Here is a 23454-nt window from a genome sequence, read left to right as displayed (position 1 = left end):
CATCTATCTGTGATGCCAGCCTCCATTGCCCATTTACAGAATTTTCAAACAAGTATCTTTGTGCTTTCTCCCTGCTGCCCCACCTGCTTGGGAGGCGCTTCCTCTAAACATCTGCAAAACTAACTCCTTATCCTTCTAATTCCGCCTTAAAACTCTCCTTTTCCATGAAGCCTGCAAAAAACTTGACAACCGTTAGCTTCTGGCACACGAAGACTGCTGCCTATCATGCTAGCTAATATCGTCGTCTTCTTTCCTTGCACTCCCCTGTTTGTCTCTTGTGTGATACTTAGATTGTAAGCTCTTTGGGACAGGGAATTTTTTTTTTTCAATTCTGTTCATATAGCACCTAGTGCAATGGGGTTCTGTTCCATGATAGGGCACTCGGGCATTATGGAAATACAAATAATTAATAATAATATTCCAAGTCTAATACTATTGTAATGCAAAGAGCTAACTAGAATTTCCTTTTTCTGATAGTAGTCAAAAAAAGCAATTCACTGTTGGAGTCTTGGCCTGATTCATTATTAACCACCTTAAATACCCTGACTTTTAATAAAGATAAATAGTTGGATAATAATAAAGATGTAGTTGGATTCAGAACAGTGGAATACAACACACTTGGCAATCTTGTGTGCTCTGAGAAATTAGAGAGCAGGAAGAATCCTTAATGCTTTCAGATAACGTATGGATGCTTCTCTTTGTTCTAGCATTTCATTTCATTCACTGCTAGCTTAGAAATAGTGTTAGCTTTAAAGCTAGGGTGAAATCCAGGACCCATTGAAGTCAAAAGGGGTTTTGCCATTGACTTGAATAGGGCTAGGTTTTTACCATTGAAGTACTGTAAGCACCTCGCGACAGTAGGTGATGCCAAAACCTTGTTATCAGCTGCATTGTTAGGAAGACTTTAAACATGATTTGAGTGGGGCCAAACTGGTTCTACACACAGTACAATGGCAGAGAGGTAAATCACTTACAGGGTTCCTGAACTATGTTAAGACTTTACGAACAAAGTCTTCATGACCCATTGAGGAAATGTTGAGAAAAGTTATGACCCTGTAAGGTGTATTTTTGAGAAATATCATTTTGTTATTTTTACAATATAGAACATGTTCAGTGTTTGAGAGAATCTATTTAATTACCAGACCTTTATGTTGCTTGTATGAATTTTACAGTAATTGTTCCATATCTCTTTTCACACTTACAAAAGGCTAGTTTACCAAAATCAGTTTCTCTAATGGCCAGGAACCTCCGTTTTTGCAAGACCTTTTATCTGTTGAACTCTCATTAAAATCAACAGGAGTTCTGCACGTGGAGGGTTCACTGATTTGGGCTCTAGTTTGAATTTTGAACTGGCAAAAATGTATGGAGTATAAATTTTTCAAGCTGAGATGGCAACTTGAAAGAGTAACATTGTAAGAGAAAGATGCATAATTAAGAACTTTATCTTGTTTGTTAGCTCTCACTAATCAGAGCAGAGGAATTAGTATTTGAAAATTATGTAGAAGATATTCATCAGTCATTCTGTTTTCCTAACAAATGATATCTTGAACAATGGCATAACTCACAGCAGGAAGCCAGATTCATAACATGTTATGGTGGTGTTTTTCTTTTAAAACTGAAAATCTTGGTGGATGGCATTTAGGGAGCTCCAGGCAAATAGTGCTTGCTTACTCATGTTTTGTTTATCTACAGGCATCAGCCCTAGAAATGAATGTTTATCATCAATGCTTATCATCAGGGTGCATTTGATTTTAATCACTAGTCAGGAAGCCTCCATTTAATCATGGATTTCTACATAGAAGTGCATTCTTATTGGTTGTTATAACCTTAATACGTATTCTTCACAACTCAGAGATAGATGTAGGTTTCATTTTTAGAAGGTACACACTATACATTTTTTAAGTGATTTATTTTGAAAACCTTTCAGATTAGTTTTACAGCTATATCAGAAAATGAATGATTGTTTGGTTATTTCATTTACCAAAGGTAATTGAAGCAGATAGTTCACCTGCCAATGACTTCATAAATATCTCCAATTCAACAGGTTAATCATTAATATTTGGAGGATTTTCTTGCCATGCTGTATTAGGAGAAGATCATCAGACAGACATTTAAATTGTTTGTCTTATTTAACTAAATCAACAACACTATGTATTCTGGATTTTTTTTTTCTTCAACAGCAAACATAATATTTTAACAAAACAAGCACATGAATTTTTGAATTTAGTTAAACATTCAAGTTTTTTAAAATCAGGTTTGATTTTGTTAATTTTTTTTTTTTACTAAAATAGTTAAATGAAATATTTTAAAAAAAAAAAAAACCCAACAAATTAAATCGACTATGTCAGCCAGGTCAACATGAGAAACGTAAAATATTGGCTTCTGCTGCTAACTCAGGCATCTTCACCTTCATTTTCCTGTTTGTTCATAATCTGGAAAAGAAAAACAAGCTTTCCTGCTTTTTCAGCTCCAAATGATTTCTCAATTTGGAATGGATTGGTCCAAAGGAAGAAAATATTCTTTCTACTCCGGCAGAAGAAGCTACTGCTGTTAAAAGTGAGATTATCACTTCAACAGTCTCTGAATCCAAGTGCTTAGGTGACTTCCACCTAAGTGACTTCACTAGTGACTTTCTTTAAAACGTCATCAGCAAACATCTATTTCTTGAATGGTTCACCCTTAGCTCTGAAGTTTATTATAGTTGTCATTATGAAGGGATGATTGCTGGATGTCCATGTCATAGCCAACTCCTCTTCTTCAGCAGTTAAGGTTTGACCCTGCTACTGAGAATTGACAATATTTGCAAGAAAATGAGCTGCAGATAGTGCTTGTCCCATTCATTTTTTTTTAATGTTTGTCATTTAACTCTGTCATTGCATATTTCTCTTTTTAAGATCTCACTCGGTTCCTTCCAAATTTCAACAGCATCAGCAATAAAACAACTATTTCCCTGCATTTTGTTCAAGGCTACAGAAATAGTCTTCAGGATACTCAGCATATGTTCAACATTTCTCTTAAGCCCAACGTTAAGAATTTTTTCACAATTTTGTTCACAAACTGTCATCCGATTAGGCCAGTTCTTGATATAGTGCTCAAAACAGTCCACTGCTGAGTTCCGTCGCATGGCTTGTGGGAGAGTTAGGTTGGTTCCTCACACTTTTTTCAGAGCAGCTGCTGCAAAGTAGTTGTTATGGAAGTATTTTGCAATTTCAACAACATTAGCCTTTATTTCTGAAACACTGAAATCTTTGATTAGGAGGTGCATCAAATGAGCACCGCAACCATATGTTGTTAGTTTGGGACTCCCTTCTAAATCCATTTCTTCTCATCTTGGATACATTTGCAGCATTGTCTGTGACCAAACTGCGTACTAGACATTTGAAATTTTTCCTGCAGTTTGTGATAGCTTTTAATGCTACTTCTTGTAGGTACTCCGCTGTGTGTGCATTTCCTGATGTATCAGTTGTTTCTGTAAGGAAGATGTTCCCTTCTTTTATTGTCACACAAGCACATACAACAGGATCATTGCGGACATTGGTCCACCCATAAAGACTCAGGTTAACAATTTTACCCTCTAGACCTTTTGCACACCGCTCAATTTCTCTTTCATACACTTTATCCAGCAATTTGCCTGAGACATCTGCTCTGTTGGGTGGACTGTATCCTGGTCTTAATGACTGAACCATGTTAATGAAGCGTGGGTTCTCAATCATACGGAAAGGAGAGTTTGTTGCATAAACAAACCGGGCAATTTTTTCATCAATTGCCTCTTTTTTGTAATCTTACCTATGGTGGTTTTTGGATGATGGAGATTTTTTTTTTTTCTTTTTGTTACAGGTGATATACTGTGGCTATGTGACATACATGGTGTGACTGAAATGCTATCCTTGGCAGATAGCTCTGAAACTATAGAAAATAATAGTGATCTTGAAGGTGGATAGTCTTCAGAATCCTGTATGTTGAGGATGGATTCTCCTAAACAAAATAAGCCAATGCAGTTATTTAATTATTATTACCATACTGCTCATTTAGCATTACTCATTGCATTCACTGACTCAGTACTACTTTAAAGGTGAAATTGTAAAAGGAAGAGTTGCCTATTTCAGCTATTTATTTTTTTTATCACAACTGCATCTAAAATGATAGTACCATTGAGTAACAACTACATTTTTTGCTCAAACATGAGAATTCAAGAATAGTTCAGAAGGAAGACAGGCAGTCCTTAAAGTATGAAATAAAAAAGTTTACCAACCTGAAGATCCTGCATGTTCAGACATGTTCCTTTCATCCTCTTCAACGCAGCTTCCTCTTGAGAAGGAACACTTCTCATGATGTTGTTTCATTCAGGCAACCAGGCCTTGTATTTCTTTGTTACACTGTTTGCGTTTTGCACACATGCCTGTCTTACCCACAGGTAGAGGAGCTTCATTAAAATATTATGGCCTACTGCCATTATAGGTTTTCCCTTCTAGTGAGAGAATAGTATGGTAGACCTCAAATCAATGAGGGCTACCCGCAGAAAGACCTCAAGACTTATGGAATATGTTGCTCAAACAGTTTTACTTTTGTTTCTACTGCCTGTCCCTCCCTTCTCACATTTATCTCCAGACTACTTCTCCTTGTCCAAATCTGTTCTGCCACTAGCAATCTTCTATTCATTGAACTTTTTGTAACTTTGCACTTTTAGAGAGAGGTAAGGGATTGACTCTGTGTATACAAATTTGCAGAGGGACAATAGGGTTGAGGTCTGTTATTTCTCACCTCTCTATGTATATTTATTTATTTTAAAACATTTTTGCTGTTAACAAGCATATTATCTCTGGAGACCAAAATCCACAGTTTGAGAACTGCAAAACTAAGCATCTCTGATAGTATCTTCTAGACTGAGCACTGTGTCCCATTGGGTAGATAGAAAGATGAACCTAAATCTTGAAGCCCCTGGAACCCCAGAAGATTGGGTCCCTAATCCATGAACTACTGGAACTCATTTACAAAACTTTTCTTAAACATTACATGAATATATTGTTTCATACTATAGAATTTATAATTCCTACTCCATAATGAGATATGTTTTGAGCTATAATGTACCTTAATTAAAACTATCTTAGGTTTTTTTCCTCAAAAAACATTTTATCAAAAAATCTGATTTTAAATAAAAAATCCAATTTTTTAAAAATCATTGATTTTTATCCACCCTGTTATCATTTTTGTCTCAAATAGCATAATGACAGCTGTATGAAGCAGTTGTATGTTTTTAGTTACTTCTTGTAACTAAATAAAATTAACTATTACACTTAATAAAACATTGCTTACCTTGATCCATAGTACCTAAGACTGAAACTTGTGAAATGCTTCACTTCTGAACATAATCACTGTACTCTAAAATAGGGTGCTGTATTATCTATATCAAAAGAATGAAGTGTGTGTGTGTGTATATGTATGTATATATATATATATATATATATATAAAAAAAAATCTGGTAAAAATATTTTTGTATCTTTTAACTTCCTGCTTTATTTTTGACAGGATGTGTACTTTTCATCATCTGGGCCATTCTGTACCGCTGTGCTTTGGATATAATGATCTGGAATTCGGTGTTCTTGGTTGTCAACTTCCTGCATTTTATATATCTACTGTACAAGAGAAGACCGGTATGTAAAGAGTATCATTACTACAGAGTCTGGTAGGGTACAAGGAATGGACCAAGTCCTATGGCTGTGCTTGGGCAAGCCTCATATTGAATTCTGTTGGAGTTTTGCCTGAGTGGGTTAGTTATCAACCCCAGCAGGTACCAGCTAACATTAGTGTGATTTTATCCTGATAGTTTGTGCATCACTGTCTGATGTAGTACTTCCATTTTAAACCTTTTTTTGGGGGGGGGGTCAGGCATCCTTTTATTTATCTAAAGGACAAGGACATACATTTCAAAAGTGACTAGTGACTTTTGGATGCACAACTGGAGCATTTCAAAGGGGCCAGATTTTTCAGAGGATAGGTGCTCAAAACTTCTGAAAATCAGGTCCGCATATCTCAAGGTCGACATCCATAACTAATTATTCCTGGAAAATTAGGCCATGACCTCTTTAGGGATAAAACTTCTCTTGCTTAGTTTAAACCCAGAAGTATCTGGTGTACTGGTGCGGACAAGGTTGAGAGTACATTTTGGCTCTTCATAAACCTGGAAATAAATGTAGGTGTTCATATACAAACAACTTTAATGTTGTTCTTGCAGTCCATTCATACAAAAATACCCTTTGGGCCATGTGTCCTTTCTTGCCCTGTCCTGCAGGGGGAAGGAAATCCACAAAGAAAACCCTGGTCGGACCCTGCAGATGGGGAAAGTGATAAGTGAAATACTATTCCCTTCTCTATCAGATATCTGGGATGCCCAGGAATGAGCATGAGAAAGTGGGCAGGGTGATGGAAGATCCACATTCAGTGACATGATTCCTGCCTTTAACCAGTTTGGGGCATGGGGATATTTGCAGGTCAAATCAGCGAAGCTAAAGCTGCCTAAACTCTGGCTGTGCACCCTCTGACTCCCCTCCATAGAATCAAAGGGAACAGCTAGGGGAGTGAGCCAATAATCTGGAAGGGTCTTCAGAGTAGTGTAAAACTGGAGTCAATCAACAGACTTGAGCACAGTCACTGAGGTTGAAAGCCAGGATCCTTGGGAATCCCCATTCCTTTATCCATCCTGCCACCTGATATCTTCCCATTCTGTGAGTACACAAATTCAATGGATGGGTGGGGATAAGGGTTAGAATGTGCCTATTCCATGGCTCCAGTGGACCACAGGAGTGTTTCCATTAATTTGTTCCCCTTATGTATTCTTTTTGTGTATGACCATTTATTTTTAAATTTTAGCACATAGCTAGTCCTTACTGCAGCCTCTTGCCTCTTTTCAGAAATCTTTAGGCTTAGAAAGAAAAAGGGAAAATTTTATTTTTTGCTCACTTAGATTTTGTACAATATGAAGTCCAATCTTAAGAGAAATTTGCTATGTGAAGGTTACAGGAATATATATACTTGGGGCCAAATTCTGAGGTGTTTAGCAGAACAACTCTATGCATTACTCAGTTAAGTACTGTAGAATATGGCCTTTAGCTTTGTTCAGCCAGTACCTGAAATCAGACCTACTCCTTCCAAAGTGTATCTTAGATCAGTGCTGGAAGAAAAAATTCCAGCTGGAACTGAATTCTTATACCAAATCAAATCCCCTGGCTGCCCTCTCACATACTCTCCTCCTTTCCTGGCAGGGCAAAGTAAAGCTTTATCTAGTTTTTGTCTAAAGCATCATCAGTCACTATTTTAAAACTAGATAGATTGCTCTACTGCTAACTGTCCATTTAGCTACATACAGTATATTGAGCCTAAATTGCCCATTGCCTTTTAAAATCTCTTCAATTTAAAAGGGATAAGCACATTTGTTTCTTACTTCTCTGTCTGAGATGCTTACACAATTATTTTAGAAAACATTTTTCTTGGTCTTCAGAATACGATATGATGATGAAACTGCACCTTTACCTATAAACTCAGATATTCTGTCTCTGTTATGCCCCACCCATTACTGTATCTAAGCACCTACTGTACACAAATTTTCATATGTATTATGTTATAGGCTCCCAACATGGATGTCATAACCTCCAGAGGGGTCACTAATGTGTCATGACCATCTTACCCTTCTTCTGTTAGATTAGAGAGGGTGTTGGGGGAGGACGGTAGATCCTGGTATTGAAAACACAGAGAACCACTGTATTCTATGATAAAGTAACAAAAGACCTTCTTGCAACAGATGTATGCAAAGGGCCAAGATTAAAACAGCCATAAGAATTTTAACTCTGACTTAAGTGACTAAAATCTGAGACTTAATGCAATACTAACATACTTTATTTTGTGTGCCACAGTAATAATTTGATTGTATAAAAGTGCCAGAGTCCACTAGGGACTTCACTTTTGCTATTGATCTTGCAGGAAAGGCACTCAAATACTACAGTGATGGGCAGTAGTATAAAACACTGATAGATATTGTTTATGTAGGTCCAAATAGAGAATATTTGAGTTTGAAACTCAATTTATAAACTACTAGTCAATTAAAGTGTTATATAATCGTTTCAACAGGTGGGGTGAGGGGACTTCTTGCCTATCTTATAACGTTGCTAAATTCCTCTTCTGGGTTTGGTTGGCTACTTATGCCCATACTGGGAAAAGTGCAGTTGGCTATTTTTATATGCACTGTCCCTTGAGCGCGTTATGGTTGACAACTGCCTTTCAGTGGTGTCTGAAAAGAAAATGATGTTTGTTTTTCAATTTTCATCTTCAGATTGCATGTGCCAGTAAAGCAATGCAGCCGGGACTTCTAAGAGCAGGCCATATTTGATTTTAATAGTAGCTAGTCCTTTGGATGGAATTGAGTGTTCGGGAGAGATGCAACACTACGTAAGAACCTCCATTCAGCCCTAGTCTTAGGTTGCATTTTTAAATGGTGACAAGCATTCGTGCCCAGATTTCTTCATACCCCAATGGGACACCTCTCACGCATTGGCAAGAATATCAGTTTTGATTTTGTCATCTTGTCTTTCTACTCTTCTATCTGTCTATGTCCCTTTGATAGCACCCATCTCCGGCGTGTGACCACTCACACTTGCTCTTTTAGAGGTAAAATACATACAAGCAAATACTGACCATGAAATTGCTCATTTCACCTCTGTTGCTAGGTGTGTGTGTCTGTATGAGAGAGACAATGCTGTATCCACCCTTGGTCTAGGGGGAAAGGCAATTCATCATAAAATCCAAATAGCTAAATAAGTGCACAGTAATGGAAGACGCTGTCTCTGTTTTTTGAGCCAAAGAGAGTTTTACCGTGAGGTGTTAATAAATGAATAAGGACTACTGATCATTAATATTTGTGACTGTTTGACCGTGTGGTTGGTTGGTTTGAAAAGTGTGAATTGGGAGTGTTTTGTTCCAGGTGGGCCTTGAATGGTTGATTGGAGGAAAGGCTTTGGGCCAGGGCAACTGCTTCGAGCCAGCAGCCTTATAAAAAAGCAGCCAGTTGTGAACAAAATGAGCAGTGAACAGAGGATAGGCAAACAGAGGGAGTTCGCCTTGGGGGAGTTCTCACAGAGTTTTTTGCCTTTCAGGCTTCTGTGAGCAATAAATAAAACATCTGAAGAGGCTCTTGAAAGGAAGATAATGTGGATCGTGAACGATCCGCTGTTGTGACCCGCACAGGATATACCATCTTGGCCTTTCTCCCAGAGGATAGACGTGACTTCGTCTGTATCAAGTGCAAACTAGTCTTCATATTGGAATAGAAGGTTAAAGGACTAGCAACTCAGGGTTGATACTTGGGTAGCATCAGAGAGAATGAAGACGTTCTGGATAGACGACAGCGTCTGGTACTGCAGGCACAGCATGCTGAAGACTCAGAGGGCAGTGCAGAATGGGGAAGAAAATTGGCAGCATGTGACCTCCAGAAGAAGAAAGAGGAGAACTCCTGTACCCCCAATGCAGATAGAGGTAAGAAACCATTTTCAGGCTCTCTGCACAGATACGATGGCAGAGAATGATTTGGAAGAGTTACCTGAGGGAAGGGATCAGAGGGAGACACCATCGACCGGAAGGCATGGGAAGCATTGTCTTAGGGATGGGGGTTCCACATCCACCACTCCCAAGAGGCGGAGATGGGGTGGTGGTTGTCGGGGGCTCTCCCCTAAGGGGGAATGGAGTCATCCGTCTACCATCTAGACCAGGAAACTCAGCGTGCTGCTTGCCTGGAGCTAGAATTCAGGATGTGACGGTGTGTCTGCTGAGACTGATCAAGCCCTTGGACTGCTATCCCTTCCTACGTCTCCATGTGGACACCAGTGATACTGCCAAGAATGACCTTAAGTTGGTGACTGTGACTACGTGGCTCTGGGAGGAAGGATAAAGGAGTTTGAGGCGCAAGTCATGTTCTCATCCTTCCTCCCTGTTGAAGGAAAAGGGCCGGGTAGGGACCATCGAATTGTGAAGATAAATGCATGGTTGCTCAAGTGGTGTCCAAGAGTGGGCTTTGGATTCTTCAACCATGGGATGTTTCAGGAAGGATTGCTAGGAAGAGAGGAAAGAGCGTCTTCTCAAGCAGGCTTGCTAACCTAATGAGGAGGGCTTTAAATTAGGTTTGCTGTGGGATGGTGACCTAAGCCCTGAGGTAAGTGGGATACCGGGAGGAAACACAAGGAGGAGGGTGCAACAGGGGAGGCCTCCTGATCCCTACTGAGAAAGCAGGGTAATTGACTAGTTATCTTAAGTGCCCGTACATGAATTCAAGAAGCCTGGGAAACAAACAGGAATCACTGGAAGTCCTGGCACAGTCAAGGAACTATGATGTGATTGGAATAACAGAGACTCGATGGGGTAACTCGCATGACTGGAGCACTGTCATGGATAGGTATAAACTGTTCAGGAAGGACCGGCAGGGAAGAAAAGGTGGAGGAGTGGCACTGTATGTAAGAGAGCAGTATGATTGCTCAGAGCTCCAGTATGAAACTGGAGAAAAACCTGTTTGAGTCTTTGGGTTAAGTTTAGAGGCGAGAGCAACAAGGGTGATGTCGTGGTGGGCATCTGCTATAGACCACCAGACCAGGAGGATGAGGTAGATGAGGCTTTCTTCGGACAATTACAGAAGTTTCCAGATCACAGGCCCTGGTTCTCATGGGGGACTTCAATCACCCTGACATCTGCTGGGAGGGCAATACAGCAGTGCACAGAAAATCCAGGAAGTTTTTGGAGAGTGTTGGGGACGACTTCCTGGTGCAAATGCTGGAGGAACCAATTGGGGGCCGTGCTCCTCTTGACCTGCTGCTCACAAACAGGGAAGAATTGGTAGGGGAAGTAGAAGTGGGTGGCAACCTGGGCAGCAGTGACAGTGAGATGGTTGATTCACGATCCTGACAAAAGGAAGAAAGGAGAGCAGCAGACTACAGACCCTGGACTTCAGAAAAGCAGACTTTGACTCCCTCGGGGGACTGATGGGCAGGATCCCCTGGGAGGCTAATATGAGGGGGAAAGGAGTCCAGGAAAGCTGGCTGTATTTTATAGATGCCTTATTGAGGGCACAGGAACAAGCCATCCAGATGTGCAGAAAGAATGGCAAATATGGGAGGGGACCAGGTTGGCTTAACCGAGAGATCTTCAGAGAGCTTAAACACAAAAAGGAATCTTACAAGAAGTGGAAACTTGGACAGATGACTCAGGAGGAGAAAATATTGCTTGAGCATTCAGGGATGTAATCAGGAAGGCCAAAGCACAATTGGAGTTAGAGCTAGCAAGGGATGTGAAGGGTTTCTACAGGTATGTTAGCAACAAGAAGGTCAGGGAAAGTGTGGGACCCTTACTGAATGGGGGAGGCAACCTAGTGACAGGTGATGTGGAAAAAGCTGAAGTACTGAATGCTTCTTTTTTCCCCTTGGTCTTCACAGACAAGGTCAGCTCCCACACTGCTGCAGTGGGCAGCACAATACAGGAAGGAGGTGAGCGGCCCTCAGTGATGAAAGAACAGATTAAGGACTGTTTAGAAAAGTTGGATATGCACGAGTCCATGGGTCCAGATCTAATGCATTCAAGGATGCTGAGAGAATTGGCTGATGTGATTGCAGATCCATTGGCCATTATCCTTGGAAAATTTGTGGCAATCGGGGGAGGTCCCAGACAATTGGAAAAAGGCAAATATAGTGCCCATCTTTAAAAAAGGGAAGAAGGAGAATCCGGGGAACTACAGATCAATCCGCCTCACCTCAGTCCCTGGAAAAATCATGGAGCAGGTTCTTGAGGAATCCATTTTTGAAGCACCTGGAGGAGAGGAAGGTGATCAGGAACAGTCAACATGGATTCACCAAGGGCAAGTTATGCCTGACGAACCCGATTGCCTTCTATGATGAGATAACTGGCTCTGTGGCTATGAGGAAAGTGGTGGGTGTGATATATCTTGACTTTAGCAAAGCTTTTGGTACGGTCTCCCACAGTGTTCTTGCCAGCAAGTTTTAAAAAGTATGGATTGGACTATAAGGTGGAGAGAAGGCTGGCTAGATTGTCAGGTTCAATGGGTAGTGATCAATGGCTCGATGTCTAGTTGGCAGCCGGTATCAAGTGGAGTGCCCCGGGGTCGCTCCTGGGGCCAGTTTTGTTCAACATCTTCAGTAATGGTCTGTATGATGGGATGGATTGCACCCTCAGCAAGTTCGCAGATGACACTAAACTGAGCGGAGAGGTAGATCTGCTGGAGGGTAGGGAAAGGTCCAGAGTGACCTAGACAAATTGGAGGATTGGGCAAAAAGAAATCTGAGGACAAGGACAAGTGCAGAATCCTGCACATAGTGCATGGGATCCTTCCATACTGCGACAGGCTCGGGACCGACCGGCTAAGCAGCAGTTCTGCAGAAAAGGACCTGGGGATTACAGTGGACGAGAAGCTGGATATGAGTCAATAGTGTGCCCTTGTAGCCAAGAAGCCTAACGGCATATTGGGCTGCATTAAAAGGAGCATTACCAGCAGATTGAGGGAAGTGATTATTCCCCTCTCTTCGGCACTGGTGAGGCCACATCTGGAGAACTGTGTCCTGTTTGGGGCCCCCCACTACAGAAAGGAATGTGTACAAATTGGAGAGAGTCCAGTGGAGGCAACTAAAATGATTAGGGGGGCTGGGGCATGTGGTTTATGAAGAGAGACTGAGGGAACTGGGCTTATTTAGTCTGCTATCAAATTCCCCCCTCACTCTTCTCTTTTGTAGTCTTCAACTACCTGAAGGGGGGGTTCCAAAGAGGATGGATCTAGACTGTTCTCAGTGGTGGCAGATGACAGAACGAGAAGCAATGGTCTCAAGTTGCAGTGAGGGAGGTCTAGGTTGGATATTAGAAAAAACTATTTCATTAGGGCGGTGATGAAGCACTGGAATGGGTTACCTAGGGAGGTAGTGGAATCTCCATCCTAGAGGTTTTTAAGGCCTGGCTTGACAAAGCCCTGGCTGGGATGATTTAGTTGATTGGCCCTGCTTTGAGTAGGGGGTTGGACTCGATGACCTCCTGAGGTCTCTTCCAACCCTAATCTTCTATGATTTGAACTCAGCAGTATAAAAGTAGTTTCATGCATGTAAATATCAGCTTAGAAATTTCCATCATGATTAGAATACTCCCTCCTCATGTGACAGACAAAGCAAAGTGACAATGTGACTGTATCTTCAAACAACTCCACTCTCTCTTCATTTGAAGATCCCAGTCCTGCTACTCCATTGCCTTACACCTTCTGTAGTCCTTTGCCCAGAAGATGGTGGGAGTGAAATGTTACCAAATCAGGTACTGTTTTACGCTCACTATGCATTGATGTGAATGACTGCTTAAAGTGAAGATCATCTGTTCAGAACTCTCCTTCTTGCTTTGAAAACAATAGTCTGAGTACATAACAGTGGCCTTTCACACACTCTTCCCTTTATTGGTAAGAGAGGCTTCTCCTCTGCAATTCTTGTCTTTGGGAAGAGCCCAAGTACAGTGCAGTGGTCTCTCTGGGGGATCCACATGGGCCACGCCACGCTCAGTACAACCCACCCCCACCCTGCTTCCCCTATTCTCAGAGGTGGTACAGAGCTGGTTGGGTTGACTGTGCACCTAGCATAAGGAGTTCCCAGTAGAAAGGGTAATTTCCCCAGAGAGGACTTAAACCTGCCCCTTTGTGCTAACCTAGCAAGTAAAAAGAGGCAATGGCACAATGAGGAATTGGACCCTAAGGGTCCAATTTTTCAGAAGTTCTCTGCACCCATAACTGCAGTTGTAAGCAGTGTGGATGCTCAGCGCCTCTGAAAATCAGGCTCTGAATATCTTGCAACATAAACCCATCCATCATGTGAATTTTAAAAATACTGTAAAATTAAAAGGAAACAAGAAAACATATGCCAGACAATATATGTATCTTCTTCATTATACCTTCTGAGCAATAACTCTTCTTGTAGATGCAACATCGGCTACTTACTCCACTCTTTGTAATTGCTGTGAATGTAACTTTGCTTTTACTATGAACTTGAAAATTGGTGGTTTTAAACATAACCACAGAAGGTAGCAAAGAAGATGTTGAAAAATAATTTTTGAATGAGATTTTCTATCTGCAAGTATTGGCCACCACCCAGAATCATTTTTATTTACTTGGCCTCACACATCACATAATCCAGAAAGAATGGAAAAACAATTAAAATTCAAGCCTTATTGCAGAATGAATAATTGATAGATATTTTCAGTTAAATATTTATTTCATTAAATGTAGTCTTTGGAAAAACAGTGGGTTCTTTTCTGACCAAAATATGACTTCTTTGGCTTTAGCTTATTGAGGCTTTACCTACATGGTTCTTTTAAGAACCTCCCCATAACTCAGAAGCTAAAAGATTGTAATCAGTGCCTCTGCAGCACTCTGGCTCGAGGCTTTGGCAGTACTCCAGAACTCATCATCTATCACAGAGCAAAACTGATACCTACCCATATGGCTCATTTGGAAAATGGCTCACGATGATGGCTGCCGAAGCGATCAACTGTGCTTACTTAGGTTAGGGTGAACACTGCTTTGAGAGGGAGGGCTCTCAAAGGAGAATAATACCTCCCACCTGATCACTCGTTTTAAAAGCGGCACTTCAGTTACGCCTGCTTTCCACTTAGATATATTTGCATATTAGATCATGAAAGCTCTAAACTTTGTTTTGTTTTCCTTAGTCAGTTTTGCCCTCACAAATGCTTGTGTAATTCCCAACTCTGTCCTCGGGGGCTGCACATATACATCTAAGAATAAAATTTGACCCTGTCTGTGAACTGGTAAGATCACATGCAGGGAGATACACAGCATTAAGTTAGAATTGCTGACACAAAGGAGGGACTGACTGAAGAAGAGATGTCAATTGCAATCAGTCCATCTAACCTCACAGTTGCACGGAACCTATATGCAGATATTAACAACCTTAGGGGATTCTGTGATTGATCTATTATGATCCCTAGCACACTTCTCCCTACCATGTATGTTTAAATTGAAACTTTGCTTTGCCTGGGCATAGGCCCTTTTTAGTTGTTAAGAACTATGATGTGCAGCACGGCCTGGGGAATTGAAAAGTTCAGTCTCCTACAAACATAGTTACTGTAGCTTGAGTGCTAACAACCTTATTGTTAATCTTGCCTGAGCGTTTCCATTCCAACGCCCCTCTTTCAGGTATTTAAAGGCTATATCGTAATGTATATGCATAAGGAGGACAGATTAAAGGTGCACAGGCAATGTTAATCCGGCCTTTCTTAGCTTTTCAGGGCTTGACTTTGCATCCTTAATAATGTTTTTTTTATGTAATTTTTGTGCGTAATTTTCTAGATATTTAAAAAAGCAAACTCAAAAATGGAAGTTCTTTCACATGGCATTATGTTGACACCCACAGGGATCATTAGCAGGTTGGAATCTTTTAGATCCACTGCACAGACCTCTGCCGCTTGAGCTAACGGAATAACTGATAGCAGTACTAGGTTGTTGTTCTCTATGTGGACTAGCTGTAGAGGGGGATGGGACACTTTGCCAGTGGGTTTCAAAGATATTTGCTGGCAGCAAGGACGTGGTAAGACTCGGGGATCATGGGTTCCGTTGCAGACTCTGGAGGAATGTGTGCTGCAGTGGGCACGGACGCTTCTGCTCATTTCCCCCCTAGCTTGACCCCCTTCTGTCCCATCCTCCATGAATCCTCCTGTCCTTGTCTCTGCTCCAGTCCTCTGTATCCCAGTTTCATTCTCCTCATCTAGTCAGTGCCAGTCTCCACTTCTGAGAGGCTTCTGGTCCCAGCCCCAGGATCCGCCTTTTCCCACTCCCAGTCTCCCTCCCCAGTTTGTCTCTGTGTTCCTCCAGTACTCCCCTGCCCATGTTTCCCAGGCCTCCATAGGAGCCAATGCTCCCAGTCCCAATCTCCCTCCCCAGGCTTCTCATCCATTCTCAGTGTCCTCCCCTCCGCTGGCTCCTTGTCCCAGTTGCTCTGCCCAGCCAGTCACACCCTGTCTTCTTGTCAGATCTTTCTCACCAGCATCTTTATCCCTTCCCATCCCTACGGGTTCTCAGGCTCCACCCTCGAGCTCTGTGTCCCAATCTACTTCCTGGCCCTCACTCTCAATGTCCTATGTCTGGCTTTTGTCCCCTCTGCATTAGAATCAGACTGTTCCTTCCACTGCGTTGCCTGGGTCCCAATAGAGTAGGGGGTGGAGGTCACTGGGAGCACAGGAGAGACCACTTCCCTGTTCTCAGTGTGGGTGTCTGGACACACCCTAGCCAGGAGCAGCCATAGCTAAAAGCCTACCTTTGCCCCTGGACTGGAACATGCTCCATTGCTCTGTGGGGCTGGCACATGTGTTTTCTGGTCAGCACAAGGAGCTGTGACAGGCCTCGAGCATGCTCAGTGAGGATAGAATCTTGCAAGACTTTTCACTGTTAAGCTATAGCAAATTTCAACTGAACTTGTGCAAATGTGCCTTTCAAAAGTGTAACTTGGCCGGATTTGGACGGATTTTCACAGTGATGGCAAAAAGCGCATCCCTGACACAAAGGCCACCTCCCTGCCAAAAGTAAAGTCCCTATTCCAAAGCATAGGGGCCTTTCCAATGAAAATGTCACTAGAATATTTTTAACATTGAAAAATAATTTTATTTTCCTTCGTCTCATTCTTGGAAATGGCTGTCCTGTTTTGGATGAAATTTTCCACAACAATTGAGCTGGAGGCGGACACCTGGCATGGAAAATTTCAGCTAAAGTAGTTTAAGTTTGGCAAAGTGATAAGTGACCTGAAATTGGGGTCTTCTAATGGGAAGTGTTGGGCAACAATAACAGGTGGTGCTACCAGCCCCACCTATAAGTTTGTTAATCATTTTTTCTTTATTTTCCATTCTGAATATGTTTACTTCCCTTTTTATCCTCTGATGTCCACACCCTTTGTCTGTCCTGTTCCACCACCAAGCAGGCCTCTCTGCTCAAGGTTTCCTGTGCTTTGGGGTAGACAAGGACCCAAAGCACTAGCTGCTGTCTCCTTCCCAGTTGCTTTCGTTCAGGAAATACTTTCAGGCTTAGGATTTCAGCCAGCTTCCTTTCCTCTTCCCTGCAGCCGAAGTTTGGGTGCGCTCCCAAGAGTGGGATGTTCATCTGGCAGTGGCTTCTTCCTCACTCATGACATGTGCGTATGGTGGGTTTCTGCATGCTGGCTCTGTTTTTAGGGCTTGCAGGCCTGCTGTCCCTCTGTATACAAGCCATGAATATGAAGAGGTGCTCCCTCATTCTTTCCTGAGGCACAGATGTGTAGCGAAAGACACAGGGGTCCTGATGTTCCAGGTGCCTTTCTGGGCCAAACTCTATTTGCTCTTACAGCAGTATAAATCCAGAATGACTATTTACATCAATTCAAATTCTACGGGTACGGAAAAGATGTTTAAAGTACCAGCATACCATCTTGACACAATTTTAGCTCTGCATAAACAAGTGCTATGGTCACCATCTGAGAGTCAACATTTGCGGAGAGATGCCAGTTCTTTCCTGCCCTATATGTAGACAAAACCTGAGGTATCTCAGCTACAACCGTTTTGGCAAATGGTGAATTTTTATAGCAACCTGTGGAACTGAAAAATAACCCTGCACTTCGGTTTCTTCACTGACCCATTCGCCTTTTATGATGTCTGTTGTTGCATTCCAGATCAAGATAGAGAAGGAGTTCAGTAGTCTGTACAAGAGAATGTTTCAACCACTCCACGTACCTCCAGAACTGTTCCAGAGATTAACTGGACAATTCTGCAACATTCAGACTTTAAAAACAGGTCAAGCATATGCTGCAGAGGACAAAACATCAGTTGATGATCGACTAAGTATCCTGCTAAAGGGAAAGTATGTGCTGCATCAAGTTTGGAGTCTGGTGGCACCTTAAAGATGAACAGATTTATTTGAGCATAAGCTTTCGTGGGTAAAAAACCCCACTTCTTAAAGTTTGGGAAAGTCTTGTGTATTGCATGAGGGTGGAATGAAAAACAAATTCAAAGGAAGGTCATTTTAAAAATAATTGTTCGCAATATACAGTAAAAGCTGTGTTTATCCAGCCCTGTACCAACCAGAAAGCTCTATTAAACTGACATTTCTAAACTTCATAGAAAGTCAAGTTTATACTCCAGTTGGCACGAGGCCAGCAGGCTCCCTACCTGGCTCTGCATGGCTTCTTGGAAGCAGTGAGATGGGGAGGAACAGCCACGAGGGATTCAGAGTGCGGGGAGGGCTGGGCGTTGGGGTACCAGGTCTGTGCGGGGGGAGGGAGGGTTCACCTTGGGTGGCTCTCCACGAGCGTCAACCTGTCCCTGCTGCTCCTAGGTGGAGGTGCGGCTAGGCAGCCCTGCATGCTGCCTCCACCCTCAGGCGCCACCCCTGCAGCTCTCACTGGTCGCAGTTCCTGGCCAATGGGATCTGCAGAGCCAGCTGATTTGGAGATGCACCGATTCATAACTTCCCTTGATCAGACTTCTTCATGAAGCTGCTGTGGAGTTCTAGCTAGAGTTTAAAGCTGATATTCCCTGTAAGCTGTGGTACCACCATCTATCCTCTTTCCTTAGGGGTGCTAGTGACACCCTATGTCACTATGCAGGTGGATCAAACCCAAGGTATTTGGAGGACATCTGATAGATGTAGTATTCTGCCTACTGGGTGCTGCCTTCTGGGTAGACCTGGGCAATTTTTTTTGGCCGAAACTCTTTTTCAGTGAAATATGCAGATTCGACAACACTGAAATGTTTAGTGAATTTGTGTAGGTTTTGCTGAATTGTTGGAGTGGAAATAAACCCTAATCAGTGAATAAATACAAAACCCAAACTGTTTCATTTTGACATTTTTCTCAACAGTGTTTCAATTTTTCACTTCAAAACAACTTCATTTCGAAATTTCTCTTTGGGCAATTGCTTCTAATTCTGATTGGAAAAAAAATAAAAAGCTTTTTAACATGGTTGAAATGGAGACAAAATATTCACCAAAAACGTCCCAAAAATTGTTTCACGTTTGACCCGAAACAGTGCTGTTTTTTTGTTTTGGAATTGCTAGCAAACCAAAAAATCCATTATTCATACAGCTCTGCTTCTAGGTTTTTATTCTAGAAATATAGCCCTGAAAGCAGTACTCCTGGGGATCATATCTGGCAACTTAAATTGGCTGATGCTGTGATGTTATTACAAATAGCACCACCTTCTGAAGGATATACTTATTATTTCAAACCATGTAGCCTGTTTTTAGGCTGTGATACTGCTCCCTTTAGAATCAAACTAAGTTTTATCAAAACTCTCATTATTTGGCTGACAACTAGGTCAGATGCTTGGTGGAAATTCCCTGAAACATGGATTTACAGTGACCTCTCCAAGTTCTGTATTATCATTGTCAATAATCCTATTCAAATTTAGATTGTTGTTATACCTTATGTTTTTTAAATGTTCTAACAAATATTTTTATCATCAGAATGAAGGTCTCCTATCGAGGGCATTTTCTGCATAATATTTACCCCTGTGCCTTTATAGATTCTCCTGAATTTCGATCAACTCAGATGAACCGGGGTGAGAAATTCCAGGTATGTTTCTATTTGGCTGTCACTGGATATGAACTTAATGAGCAGTGAATTTATTGACTTACACAGTTTTTGCTACGGGTTTTTTTATATTTAAAAAAATATATATGTTAGACCATTTAAAAGATACTCCTGACTAGTAATTCATTTCAAAATGATATTAGTTTTTTCACTGACAAACCTCAGTATTGGCTTGTTCTATGCTGTTCTTTCTCCCTACAGTTCATATATTTAAATTCTGTTTAATAGGATCTGCACTCCCTGTGCAGGACATATAAATCAGAAGGAGTTTTGAAATTGTCAGCAAAATGTTGAGTGAAATATGTATAGGTTAAAAAGATGTTCTCAAACTGAATCTAGCTAGTGTTTTTGGTTTTTTTGTTGTTTTTTGGTTTTTTTAAGTGAATTTCAGGTACTACAGCTACCTCTGGTTCCCCTGGTTTACAATCACACTTTTATATTTTTAATGTTCCTCCTTTCTACTATTGCTGTATATGTCACACTCACAAATAAGGCTGTGATCCTGCAAACAAGCACATACTTCACTTTATCCACCCACAGGGACTATTCAGGTGCTTATCTACAGGATCTGGTCTTAACTGACTATTGGAAAAGTATGAAACTGGCTATATGCAACATGTTGTTGTTGTCAAATGCACAAAGACGAGAAACTGAAAAAATATTTTTCTTCTTTTAAACTCTTTTAGTTACAGTAATCTTAGGCATTCGTTGTATCTGCTTTAAAAAAAAAAACTATTACAAGTTTGAAGTTGGTGTCTCTTTAAATGTGTTCAATTGGAAAAAAAAGCTAATGTGTGAAAATATTGCAGTTGTCATTCAGCAATAATTACTTATACTGAGTCACTTTATTCATTTATTTCCTTTTTGTGTTCCCAAAAATGTAAAATTAATTTATTATATGAGATGTTGCCTTTAAGGAGCAGGCCTCCTTTTTGAACACATGCACACAAAAATTGTCCTTATGATTAAGAGCAAAAGTTAGTCTATATTCAGACAAAACTCCCAATGACTTCAACAGGAGCATCACCAGAGGTGAAAGTGGGCTGGTACGGCATACCAGTAAGAAGTGGCAGCCGGTACCGGCCTGTACACAGTTGACCGCACTTCAGCGTTGCTGCCCCTTTTGCCTCTTTCCTCCTGCCCCCCATCCCAGGACTGCCGATGGGTGGGGGGGCAAAAGGGACCGCAGCAGCAGCGGGAGCCCCGGCCCCTTTAAATCGCCACCAGAGCCCCAGGCAGCACGGGGTGGTCTGCATGGAAGGGCTGGCTTGGGGGAGGCTGACCCCCCCCCAGCCACGCCCCTTCTGCCCAAGGCCCTGCCCCTTCTGGGGGCTCAGAGCCAGGCCCCTGTACCGGTATGTCTTTTATATTACTTTCACCCCTGAGCATCACATAAGTGAGGCTGCAGGAGTTGATGCCTAGTATAACATGCCATAGAGTACCATACTGGAGACAGGGAGTGATCTTAGGGGTTCTCATTTTTAGGTTTAGCTGATCTGATACTATAACATAGAGTGACACTATTATTTGTATTATTGTATCATCCAGGAGCCCTAGTCATGGACCAGGATCTCATTGTACTAGGCGCTGTACAAATGCAGAACACAGACAGTCCCTGCCCCAAAGAGTTTACAATCTGATCTCATTACATTGGTGTGAATCCAGAGTAAAGCCAACAGAGACTAATGTGACTGGTAGTTGATGGCCTTGCACTCTGAAGGAAAACAGTGTGGTTCTAACATCTCTTAGGACTTGATCCTATTGCTTGATCTGATTCCCATTAATGTCAATGAAAAGACACTCATTAACTTCAGTTGGAGTTGGATCAAGCCCTTTCTGCCATGTTATAGAACAATGCTGTTGTCTCAGAAATCCCTTATCTTTCTATCTGCATGCTGTAGCAGTGATCATGGGTTTCTAAGGGTCTTGTCTACTTGGGGAAATTTCCCAGAATTACTATACCAGTATAATTGTACCAGTATGGTTCTACTGGTATAACTCCCCATGCAGACACTCTTATGCAGAATATCAGAGGCTTTTTTCTCGGTTTAACTTATGTTGCTTTAGAAGCTCTGGAAGGTGAACAGATGGCTGAAAGCATTATATACTGGTGTGCAGCAGATCACAAAATATTAAGGAGGGAAGGTTTTCTACCCAAAATACTAAAATCAGTACCAGATGTTTTGCTAGTTCCTTAAAGTGTTACTATTCTTAACTATGACTGACTGTGCAATAGTTACTGGACTGTGACACTCATCATGCCGGGAAGGGAGGCAGGGTTGGTATGGCATCTAAGTGATTAGGATAATATGTTCCAGTCAAGAACTCGGCATAAGGCCAAGGAGAGATGGTTGTGAAGATATATTCACTAAAGGAATCCTGTACACTTGCAGTCTTCATGTAATCTCTCCTTTAGAAGATGATCAGACATGGATTAATGCTATTGAAGGGAAATAGTTTAGCATCAAATTTCTCCTACTTTAAAATTATTATCTTGTATGGGATGACCTTCACTTTCTAGGGTTTTGTTTTGTTTTTAATTTCCACACTCTGACCTATATAAAAAAATCTCATCAGGAATGTTCATGCAGGACTTTATATTTAAATGATCTATAGAACCTTTTGTGCTCCATCCGCTGGCTGTGCTGATGAACAAATACTCTTCCCAAACCTGTACTTCTAAGAACTATTACAAAAAACGGAGACTACAATGTATCACTTAAAACCTGTCTAGTATGTAACCGTGTTCCCTCACCTTCTGAGACTTATACCTTCTTTAATTTATTTTAAGGAGGAAAAAAGGCTACAAGTAACTTAGAAAAGAAGTAACTATATGAATCCTACTTTAAATCAAATCACTTATTTTACAAAAAAAGTAAACAATTAAAACATGGCTATAGCCGTACTGAACTGTGATTATAGTGGTTTTAGTGTGCCACTGCCCTCTTCTGGCTAGAATGCGAGACCTGCTCCAGTGTTAATAAGTTTGTAATTGTCTTCCTGAAAAGGGGATGTAAACCTTTCTGTAACTTCCATAACAGTACTACTGATGACTAATTGCTTGGATTGTTTAGTACAGGTGTCGAAGGCTTGCCTTTACGAAAAGGTCACTAATTTTGTTGTAGCTTATGACAGAGCAAATCAAGCTGTAACAATTTGTATGAGATTTCAAAACATTATTATTGTTATTATCATTATATTTTTTTCATATACCAACTGCGTCAACGCGTAGTAACTATGAATAACTACTTACATAAGTAGTCTTGGAACATCAGTGGGACTAGTCACATGAGTAAAGAGATTTTTCCACAATATCCTTGCAAAAATCTTTCTAGGACAAATTTAGCTCTCATGTAATTAGATGGGAATTGCATTAAGGTCACTGGATTTAATTTGATTGTTTTATGTCCAGTGAATTTCAGTGGAATTAAAAGGTGTGTTCCTTATATTTTATTTCTAAATATATGTCTGGATTACAAATGCTGATCTTAACTGTACTTATGGAGACAGCTCTATTTAGCGAGGAAAGGATTCTCATGGCATACACTTCCGCCAGTCCATTAAACAAATGAAAAATGAAAAAAAAAAAAAATCTCAGCTGAAAACATTTACTGCACTTATTAAAAAATGGAATTTAAAAAAAATAAGCAGCAGCATCTTGGGTGCCTTTAAACTTGTAGGTGGTATGTATCTTATGGGATATACACGGGTTGAGTCATGACTGCACTAGTTTATTTTTGCTGCATCCCCAAATTAAAATCTGGTGTGACCTGTTTTTCAAACCATAAATCGGTGTTAATTCTGTACATATGTTTTTCT

At 41.1% G+C, this 23454-nt stretch overlaps 1 protein-coding gene across 9 annotated transcripts in view; it reads left to right on the top strand.

Moving 5' to 3' along the window:
- The window catches only part of POPDC1 (popeye domain cAMP effector 1), a 60466-nt gene that overhangs the window by 18930 nt on the left and 18082 nt on the right, over positions 1 to 23454 (top strand). For 7 of the 9 annotated variants that reach the window (XM_073336894.2, XM_073336895.1, XM_073336892.2 and 4 more), the window contains 3 exons: positions 5528 to 5652; positions 17719 to 17906; positions 19509 to 19617. In XM_073336894.2, coding sequence (XP_073192995.1) covers positions 5528 to 5652; positions 17719 to 17906; positions 19509 to 19617 — 422 coding nt within the window. Of the gene's footprint in view, positions 1 to 5527; positions 5653 to 5672; positions 9524 to 17718; positions 17907 to 19508; positions 19618 to 23454 lie in introns of those variants that run through there. The other 2 variants (XM_073336898.2, XM_073336897.2) reach the window with 2 other exon arrangements.

The sequence above is a fragment of the Lepidochelys kempii genome, chromosome 3 (assembly GCF_965140285.1).
Source record: "Lepidochelys kempii isolate rLepKem1 chromosome 3, rLepKem1.hap1, whole genome shotgun sequence".
Classification (NCBI taxonomy): Eukaryota; Metazoa; Chordata; order Testudines; family Cheloniidae; genus Lepidochelys; species Lepidochelys kempii.
Note: the sequence above shows the minus strand (reverse complement) of the source record. Positions and strands in the feature narration are given on the sequence as shown.